At 40.8% G+C, this 22,839-nt stretch overlaps 3 protein-coding genes across 3 annotated transcripts; 1 reads left to right on the top strand and 2 right to left on the bottom strand.

Annotated features, from left to right (window-relative positions):
• The first annotated feature begins 537 nt into the window (after positions 1-537).
• cers5 (ceramide synthase 5) lies at positions 538-21,519 on the top strand. Its single transcript, XM_017408909.3, has 10 exons — positions 538-710; positions 8,537-8,642; positions 9,456-9,586; positions 9,660-9,717; positions 9,812-9,862; positions 10,748-10,840; positions 12,301-12,429; positions 12,886-12,992; positions 17,389-17,545; positions 20,397-21,519. The coding sequence occupies exons 1-10, from the start codon at positions 538-540 to the stop codon at positions 20,559-20,561; spliced, it is 1,170 nt and encodes a 389-aa protein (XP_017264398.1). The 3' UTR covers positions 20,562-21,519.
• On the bottom strand, positions 13,596-16,781 carry LOC108231678 (E3 SUMO-protein ligase ZBED1-like). The gene is made up of 3 exons (XM_017408908.3): positions 14,934-16,781; positions 14,675-14,825; positions 13,596-14,451 (listed from the first exon to the last, which is right to left on the bottom strand). Exons 1-3 carry the CDS (start codon positions 16,211-16,213, stop codon positions 14,011-14,013), a joined length of 1,872 nt encoding a protein of 623 aa, XP_017264397.1. The 5' UTR covers positions 16,214-16,781; the 3' UTR covers positions 13,596-14,010.
• On the bottom strand, positions 21,287-22,831 carry LOC108231680 (cytochrome c oxidase assembly protein COX14 homolog). The gene is made up of 2 exons (XM_017408910.3): positions 22,685-22,831; positions 21,287-21,756 (listed from the first exon to the last, which is right to left on the bottom strand). The coding sequence occupies exon 2, from the start codon at positions 21,744-21,746 to the stop codon at positions 21,570-21,572; it is 177 nt and encodes a 58-aa protein (XP_017264399.1). The 5' UTR covers positions 21,747-21,756; positions 22,685-22,831; the 3' UTR covers positions 21,287-21,569.
• Positions 22,832-22,839: the final 8 nt, after the last annotated feature.

The raw sequence follows: 22,839 nt of genomic DNA, 5'->3' as shown, positions 1-22,839 counted from the left end.
GAAGAGGAGAATAATCCAGTCCAGGTTTGAAGTGTCTAGGTGCAGTAGTTTTTAAATTAGAATCAATTAAAGACGCGGATGGTAGTGAAAAATTAGGTGGAATCGCCCTTTAGCTATTCGACGCTAGAATTTAATGCCAACTTCAGCGTCATCATTTCATTTCAGAGCTGCATGTATCTATATATTTCATTTTATAGTTTGTGTGAGTACCTTTAATGACAAAATGTGTCTCGAAACAAATAGATTTAAAGAAAGTTTGAGTCACACAACAACAGTCAGTATTATAATCAGCAAGTGAACAAGAAACAAATGTTTGTAACTATCTTCTTACATAGTAATAATAAAGTTTTGGTTTGAAAATCCTGACCGGAAGCGGCGCTGTTCCTCGCGCAGGCTTCACCTCGGTGCGGTAAAGTTGAGTGTGGGCAAATCGTCAAACGAGCGACGCGGCGTGGAGGAAGAGTTGAATTAACCCTCTCTCTGTGAGAAGAGAAACAACTTTCCTCCGAGTATCCGGGGACGAGAAGGCGGTAAAACATGGCTGCTCTCTCAGCCTGGTTCTGGAACGAGAGGTTCTGGCTGCCGCACAACGTCACCTGGGCGGATCTGGCCGACCCAGCACCCGGGCTGGAGTATCCCAAAGCCGGACACTTGTTGGCCGCTCTGCCGCTGGCTCTGGGGATTTTTGCTGTCCGGATATTGTTCGAAAGGTTCGTTGTTTTTGCCGCTCACTCCGCGTGTTTTTTCTTGTTGGGAAGTGGGAAACCTCTGAAAACTAAGGTTTATTTTTATTTTTTTTACAGTTTTCATTTCTGCTCCTTCTCAGCAGATGATGGATTAGATAACTGTGGTGTGGGTGGACCAGTGTAGTTCCCTAGTTTTTTTTTATATTATTTGAAAGAAATCACAAGTTCTGTCACGTTACCAATCAACACATGCGGCAAAAACAGTTATGCAAAAGTATCATTTTATAACATTGTCTCCTGGTTTAAAAGTCGATGATCGAAGTAGGTCTTAACCCGGTAGAATTAAGTAATTTTCCTCTTTCTGAAATCCTGAATCGGTGATCATGTCAGGCGTTTTTTACTGACTTCCCCGGAAACACACCTTGTAGGAAGTCCTGCCGTCGTTCTGTGAAAACCACTCATCATCTGATCACAGAAGCTGCTGCAAACCTCCAGGATCTGGGTGTTTGTCCAGTTTCACACAAAGGTTCAGCTGCGCTTTTGTTCATCGGTTACACTTTGGTTTCCTGCATACTTTGAGATCTCGCCAGCAGCAGGCTTTGCCAAAGAAACCAACATTGGTGACCTGGGGGGGGGCGGCTCTTTTTGAAATGTTTCAAAGCCAAGGAGTTTCTTTCATGTGTTGACTGTCACTGAAGCCATTTTATTGCCTCCCTGGCCTTCTTCCATAAAGGTAGACTTTGCTTTGTCAGGGAAACCGGCCAATATTAAAGGGTTGTAAAGTAATCAGATGGTTAATGGGTCCTCAGGTTGAAAATTTGTGAATGGCTGCATCTACCAAGTGTTTGTTTGCCTGTGAAAATAGCCGATGTGACTGAAAATAGGTCCACAAGTTGCCATGTTCTTGGATCGAGAAGTCAGAGGGTTTTGTTGTACTCAGATTTGTGGAGTAAAGTCTGCAGATAGGATTTAAGAGCCGTCTGACTCGTTCTTTGTCTTCTCTTGGACGTTTAGCAGCCGATCCACTCGTGTGTTTCCACATAAACGTCTTCTCAGAAGTTCTATGCTTGTCCCGTTGTTTACCCACGCAGACTGCAGCCGGCCTAACGCAGTTCAGCCACGTGACTCGAGCCTCCATGTGGTTTTTGACAGATTCTGCCAAGCGCTTTGTTTACATCGAGTGCGTACCTGCGTTTCAGAATGGCACATCGGTGTATCTGGAAACCTACAGGAGGAAACTCTTTGAAACTGCACTGTTTGATGTGGTTCAGGATGAGCTTCTTTTTTAGTCTTACATTTTATAGTTTGCAATGAGCAACTTTAAAGATAAGACCCAGATGACCACCATGGTACTGATGAGAGATGGAGCTGGGCTTTTTCCACATCTGATGCAGGCAATCCCCCCCCCCCAGTGGGTAACTGGACAGCTAAGGATAATCTCTGTTAGACCTCCTGGGTGCAGTTTGTATATTTGTCATCTCTGCAGTCAGTGTGGTTTTTGCTGCCGGGACGAGGCAACAGGAAACCCACTGATTAAAACCTGAGCTGATATCGAAGGACCTGACACACTGGTTTCACCAGTGTGAACAGCACGCTCAGTTCAAAGTGTGAAATAAGAGCAGCACGCATTTTATTTTCTGTAGTTTTGTTCAGTTTGCTGGATCTGGACAAACTTGTCATTAAGTCTCTTTAGTGGATTTTGCTTCAGTTTCCCCTTCAGATAAAGTTCACTTTAGACCAGCTTGTCATTGTTTTCATTTCTTAGTTTAGTTCTGTTTTTACACAGCGTCTGTGATTTGGAGCTTCAGGGTTGTAGGAAAATATTGAACCTGAGCTGAAGTTGGATATTTTAGAAACAATATGAAATGGAAGGAATGAGACAAGGAACCAAATTGAGACAAATAGCACGAAGCTTGTCGAGTTCCAGGCGAAGATATAAGAACAGAGGATCAGGAAATATCTGCTCTTAGTTCAGTACGGCGTTCATACAGGTTCGCTAACGGGTTTAATTTTGTTAGAGAACAAACTATAGAATATTATTTGGTTTCAAAGTCTCACTCCAAGGATCAGGACTTTGTAAAAAAACTGTTTTTAATTCACAAATTTCACTTCCTTTCAGTGTCAGAAAGAATAGACAACATCTTCAAAACAAGTCATATTCTGACCCGGATGAATAACTTGAATAACATCTGTGCGATAAACACCAACAAAACAAACACCTGAAGAATAAACATCCAAACCTACATGTTTCTGATTCAGCTAATGGAATGGCATTAAATGTGCCTAAGTGTTAAATGTGATTTTGGTGATTTTTAAAGTTATAATTTTATGGAAAACTTTGATCAGATGCTCCAGTTTGCAGCCAGTGTTGTGTTGACTTCTGTTTCCACGTTCAGATCCACCCCTCAGCTCAGGACACCTCCTGCACATAAGCACTGTTGTTGTTGTAGTTAAATCCTTGCAGATGGCTTTTTAAACCAACCGTATATATATATATATTTTTTATTTTTAGACTTGGCTCTCGCCGTGCAATATAGCATCGTAACTTTCACTTGTTTGACAGACCTCCAAGTCACAGGAAGACTAATCGGACTGGTTGACTGACATTTTAAAAACATGACTGATGGAAATTTCCTCCCATTATTGTTCATTGCAAAACAAATGAAAATGATTAACTTGTTGTTGTGTATTCCCAAGACTTCAAGCAAATAACTACATTTGCATTTTCTTAAAAACAAAAGAAGTTTAATGTTTACCGTCTCTGCTGCCACCATGTTAAATGGAGACTATTTTGGGTGCAGGACTATTTTCCAGAGCTTCATTTGTATTCCAGTTCTTTCACTGGAAATTGATTTACGATAACCAAAAATACCCTTAAAGGTTTCCTGTTCCCTTGTACGAAATATCTGTGTTTGAAACGCACCTGATAGTGGTGTGACAACAAACAGAAGCCCACGTCAGGAAGTGCATCTCTGTTGTTACACGTTCTACAGGGAAGCACTCAGGTAACGAGCCATGTTCCTCAACTGTCAGGTAGATGGACGATATTCACGATGCCAAACATTTCTTCGGTGCTCCTGGTTTAGATCGGCGCCCGAGGGTGGTGTGAAGACGTGTGACCCCCGCAGAGCCACACTGATCCAAAGCACCGTGTGACGCATTGTCTGCTTTAATCTGGACACGATCAGGTGGCAGGAAACAAGAAGCAATCGGATATTAGAGGTGTCAAAGGAGGCGTTTGGGAAAATGCGCTCGGCTCCGAGCCACTTGTTTCGGGTTTCGAGGCGGTCAGTCGGCCCCTCTGATTTGGAGGTGACCTGACGTGGGGTTGGGCGGGGGGCGGGCGTGTTATCAAAGGGCAGTGGCTCTCCGTCACTGACTGAGACCCCAGACAGCCCCGTTCATTTATTTATCAGACGACTGCATCGCGCTGCAGCTTCAGTTCCTATTCCTCTTTCTGCAGAGCATAAAGACAAGCTTCATTCGCACAACACGCATGCAGTGGAGGGGTCCGGGGACATGCCTGTAAGAGTTGGATGTTTGAACTGTCTCTAGGTCTTAAAATGTCCTTGAACAGAGTCGTAACTTTCCCCCAGCACAGGTCTCAGGTTTTCACCTCTGAACTGCATCACCAACATTCACTGAGTACATAAATTTGATTGAAATTAACTCTATTCAAAGTATAGCTTTAAATGTTTTGAATAGGTTTTCGTACATGCTGTTCCTTTTTTATTTCCCCCGTGGTTGTTCTTGTTAACTCTCACTTCAGCTGTTTTAAATAATTCCCCAGCAGTGCTTTGTTCTCTAGTAACACCTTATTAACATACCTAGAATTTACTTCAGTGTAATTTCTGCTTCTTGTTTGCGGTTATCTCTTTTTGACAGCCAACAGACCTTAAAAAAACACAAAAGTGGCGATAACTCGGTCAGTTTTATCGATGCTGACCCAATATTTGTTCAGGTAGTAGCTGAGACTGATCCCAAACACATATTTGACATGCTAACAAATTGCACAAGAGTTATGTGTAAGATTTTACCGTTAACCATTTGATGCCAACTCTGTCTGCCTGTTGGCAAAATATCTCATGAACCGCTGGACGGATTTTAATGAAACTTTCAGGAAAGAACCACTGGGTGTACTTTTTGGTGCCAACCCATTTCATGATGTCTGCCACAGTTAACCGACCTTGGAAAACACAAAAAAGGGGAATAGTTTGTTAATTTTTTACAGATATTGTGCTAAAAACTGGTGTGGAAGTAGCTGAGAGTTATTTACAATACATCCGCTCTACATTTCTCATCATAAGGTGATCTCAGTCTAAAACTCTGGCATGAAAGGCAGCGGGTGATATGCATTCTTTCCAGGAATGCTGGGCCTTAAATTAAAGGTGTAGAGCTGCTGTGGGCCATCAGTGGGTGTTGAGGAGTGGGCACGGCAGAACAGGTAACAGGTTTCACCAAACGGTGGCGCGGCGCTCGTGTCCTTGATTCTGCAGTGCCTTTACACACTGTAAATGGTGCAGAGAAATGGGCTTGAGAAGAAGCAAAGGCCTGCAAAAAAAGAAATAATAAATTTACTCTTCTTTAGCTGCGTTATGACCAGATCTCTGTGTGAAAATGGCTACAAAATGCAATCATCTGACTGCATTTTATTTTATTTTATCAAGCATATCTGCAGGGTGCCTCGACTTTCTGTAGGCAGCTCCTCTCTGTTGGTTGTGCACAGCCCCCCCCTTCTGTTCAGCCAGTTCATTCTTGTTTGATCATAATCATTGCTTTGCCGCTGACACCGACTTTGTCGACGCCAGTAATCAAGCTACTTTGTGTGTGCGCTCCAGTAAGCCGTATCCTCGGCTCGACACTACGAAGTTACATGTGTGTGAGGCTGTCGGCGGCCATTTTATCTTCTTGAGAAAGTGAGTGTTGATCGTTAAAACCAAATGTCAGTCATTAGTTGTTTTTTTGTGTGTGTGTTTGTGTGACAAATGTGACATTAGCTCTCGAGAAAGTCTCAGTTCTGCTTTAAAATGTAAAGTGGAGTCAAATGAAGGCCACAATTAAATCCTGTTCTGTTCTATGAATAGATCCAAGCCCGTGCCTCGGTCGTTTGGGTCCGGGAGGGTTTTTTTTCCTTTGTGTGCAGCTCGGTGCTCTTCTCTTCACAGCTGTCAGGAGCACGAGTGTTCTTGTAAACAAGGCCGCACCACGCCTGTCTGTCGGGCGGTAATAGGCTTTGTGTACGTTTAACGGGGTCCGTTTCTGAGAAGGAGCAGGGGCGTTCTGACATTTGGCATAAATAGATTAGCTTACATTTCATTCTTGTCCTCCTCCTTCTGTTGCGGCGCCTCTGCCTATTAGTGCTGCAGGCTGCGACTTGTGTGAGGATGTGTGTGTTAGTTCATCGTCATCATCTCTGTCACAAATCTGGACCTGTGGCCACAAGAGGAGCCGAGGCCGCTGCCGCGCGCTCGTCCTGCATCAGCTTGTCTGCTAACTCCCGCATGTGATTGAGCAATCGTTTAAAAGAAATGTTGCTGGAAAGCAAAACTCAGGATTAGATTCAGGATGAATCAGACTTACACAATTCAACGCTCTGTTGGGTTTTTTTTTTGTGATCAGAGTGCTAAACACTGACAGCTGGGGGTTGCTGTTTTAATGCTTAATATGGATGTAAAAAAGTAGAATGTTACTGTTTAACAACATTACGACACATAAAACTGAACTGTCCAGTCTGACTTCTCTGCGGCTGTTTTTGTTTTGGTTGTGCTTCGGTGACCTGGAGTCATGGGTGCGTTTCATCGTTGGTGCCGTTCACTCACTTCATCAGAACATTTGAGAAGTTAACGAGAAACTTCATTAGCAAAGGAACTCAAACAACCAGTTTAGAAGTCACGTTTTCCTTCACTATGGGCCTCACTGAAAAGTGAAGGCGAACGTGTCAGTGGTTGTTACCAAAATATGGACAGATTTAAATGAATCCAATCATTGGATGCACATCTACAACTGATTCAAGATGGCTGCCACAGCTAACTGAGCTCAAAAAACTCAAAAATGGCCATAACTCAGGAAATTTTAGAGATACTGACCTGAAATATGGTTGGGTTGGAGCCGAGTTATTCAAAACATACTCAAAGTTCTGCTTAGCTGCTTAAAACCTTTAAACACTTGAAGTAAATCCAATTCAATATGGCCACCAAAGCTAATCAACATAAGCCAACACGAAAAATGGCTCTAATTCTGCCAGTTTTACAGAAATGAAGCTAAAATTTGATGTGGCATGAAAGACACCTGCTAGGCCTCTAATCAGCAGTCGTCTGTTTTCATTTATAAAATGACAACTTTCCTGTGTGTAGGTCGATTCCACTTTGTAGCTCAGAAGGCGTGAACGTGGCGTAAACCTCCATATTTGATCTACTTCTTGCTGCTGCTTTGCTTAAACTAAATGTCAGTGCAGGATATGAGGAGGATGAGATGTTCTTGCGAGGAGGGAGGCAGAACGTAGACGACAGAATAAAAAAACTCACCTTAAATAAACAGTTTGTAATTTTCTCCCTGCTTTACTCGTAACGCATCGCAGCCCTTCTGGTCGCTTTGTGGTGAACTGCAGATTTTCACCTCGACTATTATTCACTCATCGCAAATAATCGAAATTTCACAACGACATTGGCTGTTTTTTTCTTACCATCAGGAAGGAGCTGAATGAATCAGGCTGTGACATTTATTGGAGCGCTAAACGAGAGTCGTTTGTCAAAATATAGCTGCTCCATCAGCCTGAATCGTTCAGTGAAGATAAGAGAGAAGTGTCCACACGCGGGATGAGCTTGGCCAGTCAGGGCAGCAGCAAAGTGAGGCAGGAATATCCTGCTTTTTTATTTCCAAGAAGACAGCAAGTGGACATTTTTCTTTTCGCCAGCTGGGCAGCAGCTTTAATGGAATGATTCACGTGTAGTGAAAGCACAACACGAGTCACGGACTGGTTACCTCAGAACTCAGGCGCCAACTTTATCATAAAGACTTTGGGATCAGTTTAACACAAAGTGAAGATAATCTGAGATTGTTAAGAAGATCTGAAGATTACTTAAACCTGAAAACCTGCTTCAAAGAGTTCAGACAAAAGATGAAGCTCGTGTATAAACACAAAACTAAAATGTATTATTTGTTTTTGCATTGTTCAGCGCACCTACTTCCTATTTACAGCTCAAGACTTCGACACAGTGACTTGTTTTTGTACGCCACTTTAGTTTTTTTTACGAAAAATATGTCCGACTGGTGTGTTGAGTTTATCAGAAGCTCCCAACAGCAAACGAAATGAAAAGAAAACAACGTCTTTGTTGCATCACGATGGTTACAGAACACACGGACAGTTGGATTTATTATTTATCTCCTGCTATGCAAATAGAAATGAACCCCAAACCTTTTTGTTTCTGCAGAAAACAAACGTGGGGCTGATTCCTATCGTGCCAGTAATGGAGCAGGAGAAGCAGAAGATAAAATAATATAATATGTAAACACACCTGTTTCAATATTGTCCTGGAAATGAAATCTCCCTTCCTCACTGTTAGTGTTGGACATCCATCACAGGCTGCAAGAATGTATTGGTATCATTTTTAGCAGCCCAGCTATGCAACTTTGTAAATATTTGATCCTTTTTTTCTCCCTGTTTGGCAGCAATCAGGTAGAAAGCTTTTTGTTGCAGGTCTCTTTATGTAATCCAGACACCAGAACATTGATTCTACATGTGGATTTTCAGTAAATGCATCGATTCGTGCTTTGTTCCTCAGCCAGATGTGGAGGTTTAATCCTAACGCAGGTTCAACACAAAGTGACCCCGTCTCTGACCTCTGTCACAGATTTATCGCCAGCGTCTGTGCTCGAAGTCTCCACATCCAGGCAGGCACTGGGAGAAGAGCCCAGCCCAACGCGGTGCTGGAGAAGGTGTTCACGTCCATCACAAAGGTTCGGAAGACTTCGACCCGCTTTAAAGAAACTTTATCTGAGCGTTTGATGCAAGTTTCAGCTGACGAGGCATTTCTGTGTCTGCGCTTTCAGATAAGCCCTAATTCAGGGATATAATAATTAAACACATCACTGAACAATATTTAAAGCTCAGACTGAACATAAATATGAAGTCAGCTTTTAGTCAAACAGTTGTTTCCATTATTAGTTGTGTTCAGGTGAATTTTGATGAGGATGTTTGCAGATATTCAGCTTAAAGTCGTTTTATTACTGCTCCAATTTCCCATTGACCCAGGGGGGTTTATTTATGCTGGAACTAATCATTTTAACAACAGCACATTATAAAACTTACTGTTTTTTTTGTGTTATGTATTTCACTCCATGGCTTGGCTTTTTTAACTGTTTTTTCTAAAAGCAGGAGGAAGAAGATTGTTTTGAATGTTAAATGATAAATGTTATAAATTTTTTTAAACAAAACGGCACAAACCTGAACAATAATAATAATAGGCTGAGACTCAGGCTTTATTTTAAACAAAGATTACATGTAAATAAATACTAAATATTTGGCACAAATAGAGTCCTTAGAGAGTCCTTAAAAAGCTACTTGTATCTGTTTTAGGTTCTACGTATTTTTCTTTTAGATAAAATTTTATACAAAACCTTAAACGTGAAGCTAGGCACAGTTAGTGGGATTTGTTTAGCTTCACATATTATTATTATTATTATTATTATTATTATTATTATCGTTCTAATGATGTTGATTTTTATCTTTATTCTGTAAGTAATTTGTTTGCGGTCTCTACTCTCCCGCAGAACCCCGACTCTCGGCATCTAGATGGGCTGTCCAAGCAGCTGGACTGGGACGTGCGAAAGGTCCAGCGTTGGTTCCGACACCGCCGGAACGAAGACAAACCCAGCACACACACTAAGTTCTGCGAGAGCATGTAGGTCTACTCCTTTGGTGGAAGCCAGCCTCTCTGCAGGCCCGTCGGTCACCTTTGTTCTCTTTGGTTTTAGGTGGAGATTTACTTTTTATTTGGGCGTATTTATTTATGGGTCTCAGTTTCTCTGGCAGGTGAGTGGAACTGAAAATCACTGATTGTTTCATCCTGATATTAACCGATGTGTTGTTCATTAGCACTTGTTTTGTCTCTTTAACTTGTTTTCAGTCCCCCTGGCTGTGGGACACACGCCACTGTTGGTACGGTTACCCCTATCAGGTATGATGCGGCTCTGATCTGCTTTATTCTTGTCCATGTTGCAGATGAGCTGCAACGCCGACTCCACCCTCAAAAACTAAAAAAAGCATTTGTGATATGTGGTCATTTTTTGTGCTGTGGTTGAGCTGGTTGTGGCTTCTTGTGTCTGCGTGACAAAGGGTGAGCTCAGGATTAATTTAGATTATGTTACTTTAAACATGTGTATCAGATAAATAAAACTGTTAGCAACAGGCCGAAAGGTGGCCAGTGTTGACCTTTTTCCCGTCACACCTTACACTTGAATAAACAGCAGCATGTATTAACATAAACACTGAAAGTATTTGTTTACTTGGAATCCATTCCTCCTTCTTAGGTGTCATGAAAACGCAGACATATTTCAGTTCATTCCTCCATACTGACATGTAGAAACTAAAACAGGCAGTTTGTTTTACACATTCATAGGAAAGAATCGCTCAGGGATTTAATTCTTACATCAACATTGATAGAAAACCATGTTGCTTCCACTTATAGCGACCACTGGAATGAATCATTGTGCAAAAATAAACTGTAAGATATAGAAAGGTGTCATTTCCCCTGAACTTTTCTAGATGTGTTGTAGCCAAGCTGGAAATAAGTACACTGATATGAATGATTCTTGTTTGAAATCGGTCTTTAAAGAACAAAATGAAATGCAGTAATGTACTGAAATATTTGCAGTTCAGTCATTTTAACCTTGTTTTGCTTCAGGAAGCCAGTGTGTGTGTGCTTTAAAGTGGTCGCATGTCGTCCACGTTTCTCACTCTGTGTGTTCAGCAAAGTCAGTGTTGCTACCAAACACTTGAGCATGAATGAAGTTGTCGTTTGATGCAACTCTCTGAACCCCGTCCCTGCTCTCTGTGTCTCCAGGTCATGACTCCTGGGCTTTATCACTACTATGTGACCGAACTGGCCTTCTACTGGTCTCTTATGTTTTCCCAGTTCACCGACATAAAAAGGAAGGTGAGCGTGACTCCAGTTCAGCGTCTGTTACATTAAACCACAGCAGATCCTCCACTGCGGCTACACCCTGTTAAACATTAGTCAATACGCCTATTGTTCCTCATTTGGCAGTGGCAGACAGTGAGTGAAAGAGCGCATGTGATGCAAAGTTTTTCTGTGGACTCGCATTAGGAATCAGAGGGACTCCTGCTTTTGATTTAGAGGGCAGGTCACGTGTTTTTGTTGTTTTGGAAGGGCCGGGTCGCAGCTGATGCTGCCCGCTCTGTGAAGGCTCTGTAGTTTCCACATGACGCCACTCACTCATGTGACTGCGCCATGGAGGAGGCCGAAGTCAGTTAGAATTACTTAAATTCCACCGAATTTCAGTCCTGGAGACGAAAACAGCAACACAGACTTATATTTCCTACAGCAGACGTCTGGAACCTGCTTGTTTTTAGTTTCTTATATCTTCACTGTGTTTTATTTATTAAAGCAGGTTTACACGAAGCTAGAAGTGTTGTTATTGTGGGAAATCCTGGAAATTCTTTTTATCATTTGACCTGTTTTTGCTTCAATTCATAAATGTGGTGTTTTGATACACTTTGACTGTGTTTACAATCAGCAGTGATATTCAGAGTTACATAACTCAGCTCTTTGGTTTCTGTCTGGTCTTTTATTGTTTTATCTAGTATTTAACTTCAGGGTATAGTAACAGGATTCAAAAACACCACCTTCCACATCATTTGATATTCAAAACTAAGGGTTGTATATAGAATAATAATACATTTGTTTGAACTTAATCAGATCTGTTTTGGACTCCGTGTTGCTGTCAGCCACTCGACTGTCAGATGTCTGCTCCTCTGGCCACGGTCCATGGTGCATTTTTTATGGGAGTTCTGCTTCGTTAATCTTTTATCTAAATCTTCTGTGGCTGTTTCAGTCTTCCTGTGCAGCTCCAGCACCAAGTCCAACTTTAGCTTTAGTAATCTGATCTGTCTGAAAGAGTGAAGATAACTTGCCGTGCTAAAGTGGTAAAATTCCTTCATTTTAACACCTTTTGTTCTGGCCTCACAGGCCGGTATACTCTCTCACACTGGCCATACAAAAAGTTAGAAAATGAATAACTATATGCTGTGATAGTGATGTTGTTGTATTCTGTTTGATTTCAGGTTTGGCTTCAGAACTACTTTTTACAAACCGAAAGAGTATTTTATGTATTTCTTAAGAGTTCAAAATCAAAGCAAGTTGACAAAAAGATTGCTTTTATTGTTTATATGTTTGGTCTTTTTTTGCTTTTCTTTAACAAAATCCTTCTAAAAGCATTTTCTGAATAATTAACAGGCTTCCAGGACTTAAAGAGCTGCTGAGGAGCAGAGAAACATCTGAAACACGCAGGACAGTGGCCCTCCAGGACCACGACTGTTTTAGTGTTTATGTGCAGCACTTTGAACATCTCTCTCCTCTTTCTTTTTTATTTCCAGGACTTCCTGATCATGTTCATCCATCACCTGGCAACAGTGGGCCTCATCAGCTTCTCTTACGTCAACAACATGGCGCGAGTGGGAAGCCTGGTGCTGTGTGTCCACGACGCCTCTGATTTCCTGCTGGAGGTCAGTGATGGTTGTGATCACACACGTCCTGAGGACTGCTGTGAAATTCTACGTAACGTGTTTTAAACCTCAGCATAAACAGGCTCAGCATCCCTTGTTACCTCACTTACTTTTTGTGTTTGTAACTCCCTCTGACAACCTGTAACTGTGAAATACTTTGTGTCTGTTCAAACAAAACACTGAGGAGTTCTCACTAACATCTTTATAAAGTAATACATTTAATAATAGAAGAAATATCTACGAAGATGTGATGATCGTTAATAGCTGAACAGCCTCGTGTTCATTTAGTCTTTGCAGTTTTATTAAAACAAAACAAGGCTCTGAAACAGAAAGGATGAGTTACTTTGTTTTGGCTGGGATCCAAATCAGAAGTTCTTCTGTGTAGAAGAACAACTCTTCACCTCTCGAGTTTATTATAATCGTTGGTTTCAGTTTGTTTTTTTTTTCCTCCAACAGGCAGCCAAAATGGCCAATTATGCCAAGTACCAGCACTTATGTGACTTCCTCTTCATTGTGTTTGGGGTGGTTTTCTTTATCACACGATTGGTTATATATCCAGTGTGGTGAGTATTATTTTTTTCAATTTCCAAAACATCTGAATGAACATTTTAACAGCTTTATCTTAAAGTTTAGCTTCACTTTGAAAAGGCTTTTTAAAAAAATCGATTTAGTGTTGCTCTGCTGCTTAAATAATTCATCTTTTTACAAGATGACAAAAAAAAACTGCTCCGAATGTGTCGATGGACTCATTAATCAGGGTTCCGACGCAGTCTTGAGACGTATGAAATTGGATTTTAGTGTTTTCCAGGTCTGGATAAGTGTGGGAAAATGTCAGTGTTTCCATACTATTGCTTTTCCTACAAATAAAAATAAAACTTTCTAAAAGTTCATGAAGTGAGCAGTGTATTTTTTATATGAGCTATAAAAACATGAACACAGTTACTTTGTCCTCTTTTGTTTTATATACAACTAGGTTTGCAAACTTGGAGACAGATTATTCTTTGTAGGCGAACACCATATATATATATATATATATATATATTAGGGCTGGGTATTGTTAGGAACCTCACGATTCGATTCGATTTCGATTATTGCTGTTGCGATTCGATTCGATTCGATTCGATATTGATTTAAAGTTGTGAAGACACAAATGATTTAAGATAATGTTGACATTTTTAAAATATTTATTTTCATACAAACTTCTGTAACATCACATTTCTGAGCATAGAAACAAACTTTTTTCTGCAATGTGCTTACAGTAGAAAACTGTTCTTAATAAACAATAAAAAATAAAGTGCATGTAAAATAAAATTAGGCATAACTTATCTCTTGAAGTCTAATATAAATAAAAATGCATTTCAATAACATCTGTGCATATTAGTGCAGATTTAAACACAAATCATAGGGTTGTATTCAACTGAATTGCACTGAAAACGTTTAGTGCTTGTAAACATTCTTAGCTTTTGAACATGTAGTGATTAACCTCTCATTTTTTAACATATCTTGAACTGAACTATAGTACTGTAGCCAGAAATAAAGAATTGTACTGTAACAGTACTGTTCTTCATTTCTGGTTACAGACTAAGTGGGCACGTGGAGATTCTTGTTCAGAAAAAGCAGCTGATCCACATGCTCAGGCTTCAATGCACTTCTCTGGGCTGTGACTATGTCACCTGCTGTGGAAAAGATCCTTTCAGCAGGTACACTACTGCCTGGGATGCAAAGGTACCTTTTAGCTTGGCATGACAACAAAGGGTATTCCCCCTCATGCTCTCTCCACCAGTTGAGTGGATTTGTGGAGAGTGGCAGTGGTTGCACCTCTTTGTAACGCACCACCTCATCCAATGCCTTGGTATCTGTGGTTCTGGACACTGCTACTGGAGTTGTATATGCGCTTCCAAAAAGATCAGCCAGAGCACAAGAGTCCCTTGCTTTCTTTGGTGATGGTCCAGAAGGGTCATCAACCGGCTCTCCCTGCTGTTCAATTGCCTCACGGTCTTCATCCATCAGCCCACTCTGTTGCTGCAAAAAAATAAGAAAATAATCGCATTGGAAAGAAGAGCTTTATCATTTCAAATAGCTCATTTAAAATGCATTGTAGGGCTAAATCATTAAAATAAAAAGTATATTAATTTGCCAGTGTTCAAATAATTGCAGACAAGATAGCATTCCATAAGACAACAAAACAAAACTATTCGGTGTGTATGTGACAGAATGCATTTTTTATTTATACTTTAGTACTTACTGAGCTTTTAACAGTGGCCAATTCTTTTGTGAGAGCTATAAGATGCGTGAACACTTCTTCTCGCTCATCATCATCTGACAGAAAAAGTAGGGCCTTAAACCTTGGGTCCAGGGCAGCAGCAATGGAGAGCTCATCCTTCAGACCCAGGTACCTTGAGAAAATTTTAAGTGACTTTGTGTACACCATAATCATTGTTTTTATAAATATTAATGACAAATTATTTAATTGTGTTGCAAAAAAGTTATATATATATTAATACCTTTTTTGGAGATCCCTGCACATAGCAATCTTCATTTCCTTCACCACTGCAGAGTCACTGGATGATGGTTGCATATCCTCTAGAAGTCTTTCTTTTAGAGGTGCAATGACAGACAGACTTGGGGTGCTTTCCTGAGACATCACCAAGGTGGCTTTCTTTAATGACTTCAGAGCCTGAGCAATATCCTCTGCTGCTGTAATGTCTGCCTCTGTAAGGGAGCATAGATCTTTTTCCTGCTTTCGCACTTCAGGTGCAAGTAATGCAGCAGAGACAGCTGGTTGTTGTTCCAAAAATCTCTCCAGCATATCTAAAGCGCTATTCCATCTTGTAGAGACATCAGTCAGTAACTTGTGTTGTGGGAGGTCCAACAACTTTTGATTCTTCTTGAGTGCATGACAGGCCAAAGTGCTGCGATGAAAAAAAGCAGAGATGCGCCTCACTCTGCCCAGAAGCCGTGTGACTGCAGGGGTTTTAAGAGCAGCCTGCGAAGCCAAGTTGAGCACATGGGCAAAGCAGCCAACATGCAATAGATCAGTGAGACCGACAGCAGCTAGCATGTTAGCCGCGTTGTCTGTAACAACAGCAGGCACTTTTCCGGTTATGCCCCATTCATTTATTGCCTCTGTCAACAAGTTTGCTATATTGCTACCTGTATGACTTCCATGAAGGGGCCTGGTCTGAAGCACATTTGACACCAATTCCCACTCGTCCGATATGAAATGAGAAGTGATGGTTACGTAGGGGTCGGTAGCTCTCGAGGTCCAGCCATCACACGTCAGAGCAACTCTTTCGGCCGACTTTAACGACTCCAAAACGTCTGTCTTCACCTCTGTATACAGTGACGGCACAGCGACTTCTGTCATGTATTTACGTGTTGGTATTGCGTAGCGTGGTTCGAGTATCTTTAGCATATTCTTAAAACCCTTGTTTTCAACAACACTGTACGGTCGTAGGTCCTTGCAAATAAACACGGCTACAGACTTTGTGATTTTTTGTGCGCGGGCAGAGCTTGACGGCAGTTTAGAGATGAATGATTTGTCGATTTGTGTCTGTTTGGAGTCAACAGGTTGTGCTTTTTGTAGCGCATCTGCGTGGTATCTGGTTAAGTGATTGCGCAGGTTTGTCGTGTTACTGCAGTACTTTAATTCTCTCTGGCACAGCTTACATACCACCTTGCTTTTGTCGACTTCTTGAGTTCCAGATTTAGACAGGAAAGCAAAATGAGCCCAAACATCTGACTTAAAAGTTGACGGAGTTAGCTTTCTACAGCTGCTCGCCATGACTGTTGTTATGCACTCAGGTGCTCAGCACAGTAACCAAACTCGCAGCGCCCCCAACGTGTCAGGAGGGGAATCGATTCTGAGGAGCCCCCTAATCGATTATGAATTTTGCATGAAATTATTGCGATGCATCGATTCTTCAATTATTTTACCCACCCCTAATATATATATAAATACTATTTCTACTCTTATAAGGACTCTGTAAGAACTTTAACGATGGGCTGCTGCAGCTGTTCAAGACTAGTTGGAGACTCAGAATTGAAAGAAAATGAGCTCTGCAGTCTCCTCGTGCAGTCTCACTGAATTCTGTTTTGAGATGAAAATGACAGAAAAATCAGAGCATTCAAGTCTGGAAAAGTATGGAACTTCAAAATGTAAAATGTGTAGGAGCTCTGATCACCCTTTGTGTTGAGTCAGGACACCTTCTGTCAACTTTGTTCTTGTAAGCTGCTGGTTTATTCAAAAAAATGCTGTGTTGTTTTGATTTTTTATGTTTATTTTACATCAAAATCTGGCTAACACTGTAATTCATACCACAGTTCAAAAAGCACCTGCCATCAAATGAAAACCTGAATCCGTTACTTCACGTAGTGCATTGTACGTACTTTACGTAGATTATAAATCCAATAAGCCACTTCCCAGGACACACACTGTGCTGTCGGACAGATTAATCCTAATTTCATCTCTTGGTCGGACCTCTGAGACCCGTGTTGACCTCTAGGCTCCGAGGCCGTTTAGATGAAAACTGTTCTTCGACGGAGACGTGAGCGTCGCAGCTCTGCCTCCGGAGAGGCAAACAATAGAGAAGCTACGGCTGGTAAAAGTAACCCGAGCAGCTATATTCAGTGTCTTGGTGTGGATGAATGGAAAAGCTAGAGTTGCTGCTGAAGCTACATGGACTGAAATCCATACCTGCGCAGGGGAAGATGGCTCTGTTGACAACCTTTTGTCACTCGGCTGGATTTAAAGGAATAGATGATGTGGGGTTTCTGCTGGCTTCTAAATTGGATATATAATCTGTATTACCGCAGTGCAGCTCATCAGGATAGTGTCAGTTAGCAGTATCATGTACAGTTTGATCACCCCCCCCCCACACACACACACATCTTTGCTGCCACTGGAGTATACTTATATGTGTCTTCATCCACTGTTTGTGTCTTTGTTTGCTTTTACAGGGTCCTGAACTCTACTATGTTTGAGAGCTGGGCCATAGTTGGGCCGTTTCCATCCTGGTGGCTCTTCAACGTCTTACTGCTTGTCCTCCAAGTGCTACACGTCTTCTGGTCTTACCTCATATTCCGTATAGCTTTGAAAGCCATGATGCGAGGGAAGGTGAGATAAGTAATGAGAACGTTTCTGCTGTTCTGTTTTTTCTAAAATGAAACGGGTCAGATAAACCAGCACTCTTCCTAGGTCTGGTTTCCTGCCAAACTCAGTCACTGAGGAGCAAAACGTTTCGGTCTGAAAGATAACCAATGAACCAGTGGAGAAACCTGAAATGGACACAAATTGACTCTGATGCCCCCACATCCAACCTGACCTGAATCCCTGCCAAAGGGGGTTCAAAACAAAAACTAAATGAAGACAAATCCCAGCCGTCCCTCGTTGTTGTTTTATATTTTGCCACAAGCTTTCTTTAAAATTTGAAAGTGGCTTTGAGCTCTAGTTTTCCAGGCTTTCGATTACGTTTTTCTGTTTTTATTTGTTTGTTTCTTTAGTCAAATCTTGTCATTTGCTGCTTTTTCTCTTCTGCTTTTAAAAGGCTTAGAGAAGGGCTTAAATAAAGCTCAACAAACAAAATGTTTAGGTTCGAGGACTGGACTGAAAAAAAAGGTTAAGGTAAGACAAAGTGACAAACTTTTAGAAAGCCTTGAGAGCTGTTGCTCAAGAAAGCAATTTAAAAAGAAAATACAAGAAAGGGTGCCATTTGGGTGCAAAATATAAATAATGAGGGTTGGCGTTAAGTTTTGACACAGTTCTACTTTTAATAGATTAAAAAATTAACCCTGAACCTGCTTTGCTTCACCACTGAAATAACAACAAACAGAACTTCATTTTTACTAACCTTTGCTCCCAGCTGTTTATGAATGGTGCAGATTGTGACAGTCACTTAAAAAAAATCAATGTCAACCTTTCCAAATGTGAAAACTTGTTCGATTTTGTCGTATGAGAAAGTAGATTACCGACACTTCCTGTTTTAAAACAGGCGCCTCCGAAAACCTTCAGAGGACACTGTTTACATAATTTCATACAGTTTAAAGAATTCCCTTCAAGGACAAATGAAATGTCCATTCATCCATTCATTCATTCATTCATACTGTTGTGACAAAAACATAGAGACAGTAAAAAAGCCAGCTTGGTGCGTTTTTTTAAGCTGAATACCAAAACGTGGAGCAGAATCTATTTGCTGCATATCAGAACCATTTGTCCCACTTTGGTTGCAGCCGTTGTCAGAGCTCAGTGGGATGAACGTATTCCTCTTCCTTCGGCTGCTCCCTTCAGGGGTCATCACAGCCGATCCTCTGCCTCCATCTCATCTCATCTCCTGCCTCCTCTGCTGTCACACCAACCATCTTCATGTCATCCTTCGCTGCACCCATGAATCCTCTCTGAGGTTCATGTCGTGAACACATTGTTCCTAAAGACCAAATGTTATTATTCCGCTACAGATACTTTCCCTTTCCTAAGATTTTCAGTGACTTGGAAACCTCGACAGTCAAACAGCTGATATTAATGAGATACTTTGTTCAGGAAGTTTCTCATTAATGAAGCTTGAGATCTTCCAAGTTGGGGCTTTTTTTCTACATGAACACAATAAAAACTGATTATTTTCTCCCATCTGTTAGTTTCACTTCACTAAATTTAACACAACCTGTGCTGAGTTGTTCCTTTTCTTGTAGTTTCTATATTAAATCTGTAGTTTAACTGGTTTAACACCACCAGCAGCTGTTGAGCAGGAGTTTCTGTGATTTTTACTCGTTGACCATTAAGAGATTTTTCAGTGGCTGATAGAGATGCCAGTCATTAAATAAATCAGAGTATAACTCTTTCAAAAAGATGTTCTGACTACAGCATTACAATAAAACACTACAATAACATGTAACCCGAGAGCGTAAATAGAAATTTGCTCATGCAGTTCAGCTGTAATGATCAGTATCTGGCTGTAATGGAGGCCTGCAGATAAATGGGAGTCCCAGCCAGGCCTCTGTGAACGGTTACAAAATGTTGATTGCTATTTTTAGTGATGGATTTGCAGCCCCTCCACATTTTTCCTGTCTCTCTCATTCTTTCTGCAGACGCAGTTTCTTTCCTCTCCCTCCAGAATGAGAGAGGGGGACCCTGTCTTTCTGTCTATCTTTGTCCAATGAGTCCTCCTCCACTGCTTTCTTACTTCTCTGAGTCTGCTCTGTATGCTCGACAACTTTGCCCCTTCTCTGTGTTTGGCTGTAAGTTTGCATTTACTTCCTCTGCAGTGATGGCCTAACTCTCATCTGTCCTGTTTGTTTCCGCTGGGATTAAGTGCAGCTGAAGTGGCGTTTAGTCAGGCAGCACTTAACCCTCCTCGCAGTCAGCAGTTGGAGGATAGTTGTAAACAATGTGTAATGTGGTAATAGTTTCATGAATGTCAGGTATGTCAAACTGTTTCTGATTAGTCAGGAATGTGATTTGAATTGTTCCACACCACCACCTTGTGGCAAATTAGGTGCAACCTTTTCTCTTCTGACTGCTAAATATGAATCTTTAACTTTTCATTGCTGTTCTTTTTAAGTCTGTGCACAAGTAGAAGTTTAAAGAAAGAGTAAATTTCTTCTCTGATACAAGTTTGAAGGCTAAAATTAAAGTAATAAAGAAGCAAATATTGATAAATCAGAGCCAATAAAACCATTTCCAAATAGGTGTGGAATTTTAATATTAGTGTTATAATTAGAATTATAATAGAGGCATTTTGATGTCTTCTAAAAAGCCTTTTTTGTCTTTTTTTCCCCTCTTCCTGTCACAGTTCATTGATCGACAAGCATCTGTTGTTAGATCATGTTTATAACTTTTTTCTAAACTGCTGGTACATCTGTCAAGAGAGAAAAACAAACCAAAAAGAGTTTTTTTTTTATCCTTTCATAATAAGTTCATAAGTTAGTTTTCATTGATTCTTTATTGATGCAGAAATCTGTCTTCTGTCTCCCAGGTCTGTAATGACGTCCGTAGCGACATCGAGAGCAGCTCAGAAGAAGAGTCTGAGAAGGTCACGGACGGCCCCAAGACTTTCCTTCGTAACCCCAAGGGAGAAAACGGCACTAACGGCCACTGTGCTGCAGCCAAAGCCCGGACACACAACCACAGCAGCTGGTGACACAGCCCGAAGACGGGAGCCCCCTGCAGTTCGTCCTCTCACAGCATCTCCGAGAGCTTCGTTTGTCCGAGAACGTCCCTCCGACCCGCGAGGCTCACGCCTACATTCTCACATATTACACTGACAGCGTTTGTGAACTGACGAGCGTGCGTGCAAACACTGTTAGCTGTGGAGAGAACTCCAGAGGTGACGTGGAAGAGCTGAAGTGACATGAAAATCAGTTCAAGAATGTGATTTGCATGCATCACCTTGTTCCAAATCTTGGGATTGATCTTGTGCAGAGTTCGACTGCAGATGTTGGTTTCATAGTTCTCTCCCAGTTTTATTGGTCAGATGAACTTGATGGTTTGCCTTGAAGGGTTCATTCACACTGGATTGCACAGAGATGCCACCGCTGATAATAGCCGCGGTGAAATAAAAAAAGGTTTTATTTGTGCTTTTATCAGCTCTTAAGATTAGAGCACTGCTCTGCGTGTGTCAGGTGAGCAAACCTTTGCAATCTGTTGTGAATTCACTCTTTAACCACTTAATTTGGCTACATTGTGACTTGTTTTACTGTTTTTACTACTTCTTCCAAGACCAATTTGTATAAAAATGTTTATCACTGCCTTTAGAAGAATCCAGGTTTTAGGACCAAGACAAAAGTCTGTTGTCACTTGAGTGCCTTGTATAAATGTATTTTCAAACATTTTGTTGTTGAAAGTGTCTTGTGAGAAAATATTACATTTTCTGGTTTAAGGCATTTTATTATATTACAAAACAAAGAACAGCCATTTTCATTCCTGAAACATCAGTTGAGGATCTGACTCGGGCCACCGATGTAAATGTGTTTGAATTAATTTGTTTGAGTGGGTTTTATAAATACAGACTCATTTTGTGATTAACCTTGAAGATCCAGGAAGGATTTAACCTCTCCACAATGTAGAGGCAAACAGAAAGTCAGAGGAATTAGAAATGTCCACATCCGTGCAAAACTAAAAACAAAACGGGGGGTCAGTCCTTATGATGTCAGTCTTTGATCACTTCAGGATCCTGGTTTTCTGCAGCCATTTTCAGCTGCTTTTGCTTCTCGAGGTAACGGTATCCTCGCACCGCACACAGGTAGCCTCCGTACACCGTCAGCAGCATCATTGAGGCGGAAAAAGCCCGGTAGCCGATGTCAGCCAGACGCTTTCCTGACACCATGGTGAGGACCCTGAAAGAACCAGAAACACGATTTAACTTCCAAATCCTTTATATTAGGAGGCAGCATGTACTGTATTTTAGATTCTAAAGATAATTATTTGAGAATATTTTTTTTTAATTTCTACTCTACTACTATATTTATGTGATCTTCTGGAGTACTAAAGTTCTGAAACATTACTAAAAAGAAACTGAGGCCTTCTTTTCTCAACTTTAAAGTGACACTCCCAAGCAAAAATAAAACTTTTATGGACTAAGAAAATATAATTCAACATTATAAGTAAAGCAAAAACTCAAGTTCACATGTTGCTGTAACTTCAAAACAATAAACCTTTTACAATATGTGATGTAAAATATACCCTCTTCCAATATTTAGGTATTACTCTAATGGTGTATTTATTATGAATATACACTGTAATGTGAATAAACAAATTATACTTTTAGATCAGAAATTCTAACACTTTAATTCATTGATTTTCAACCAGGAAGTTGAGCTCAGCTCCTGTAAAGGTGGAAAAAGAAAGACAGTGATGGTAAACATTTATGTGGTTGGTTTGTTTGATTTGGTCAAATGAAGTGAAGTTAAAAGGGCAAATAAATAAATAAATAAATCTGGCAATGAAACTTAAATAAAAATACATTTTTCATTACATTCATGAACCACCTGCAACAAAGAATTACTCAAGAATAACTCCAAACAGTCCACAATTAGCTTTTGTATCAAGTTCACAGCTGAAGATATTTGATATTTTGCAGAAATTATTGCAAACTTAGGCTCTGATTACTCAGTTCAACACATTTATCTCCAAATCAAACGTCTGCACCAAAGTCAAGCAGCGTGCTGAAACACAAACAAGACTTTATGTTGCGTGAACGACCACGGAGAAAAAAGTACATTAACATCAACAAAAAAGCTCCTAAATCTGCGTCTATGTTCCTACCTTTTATTATTCGGCTCAGTAACAAGTGAGTGTCGTCGTTTGTCTCAATGTCAACACTTCAGGAGCCACAGTTAGCCGACAGCTAACCTTCGTTTTCATAAGCTACGGAAACTCGGAAGGAAATCTAATTTTGACTGAACTGCGGAGAGAGGCGC

This window comes from Kryptolebias marmoratus, linkage group LG4 (genome assembly GCF_001649575.2).
Source record: "Kryptolebias marmoratus isolate JLee-2015 linkage group LG4, ASM164957v2, whole genome shotgun sequence".
NCBI lineage: Eukaryota > Metazoa > Chordata > Actinopteri > Cyprinodontiformes > Rivulidae > Kryptolebias > Kryptolebias marmoratus.
The sequence above is the reverse complement of the archived record's forward strand: the minus strand, read 5'-3'. Positions and strand labels throughout refer to the sequence as shown.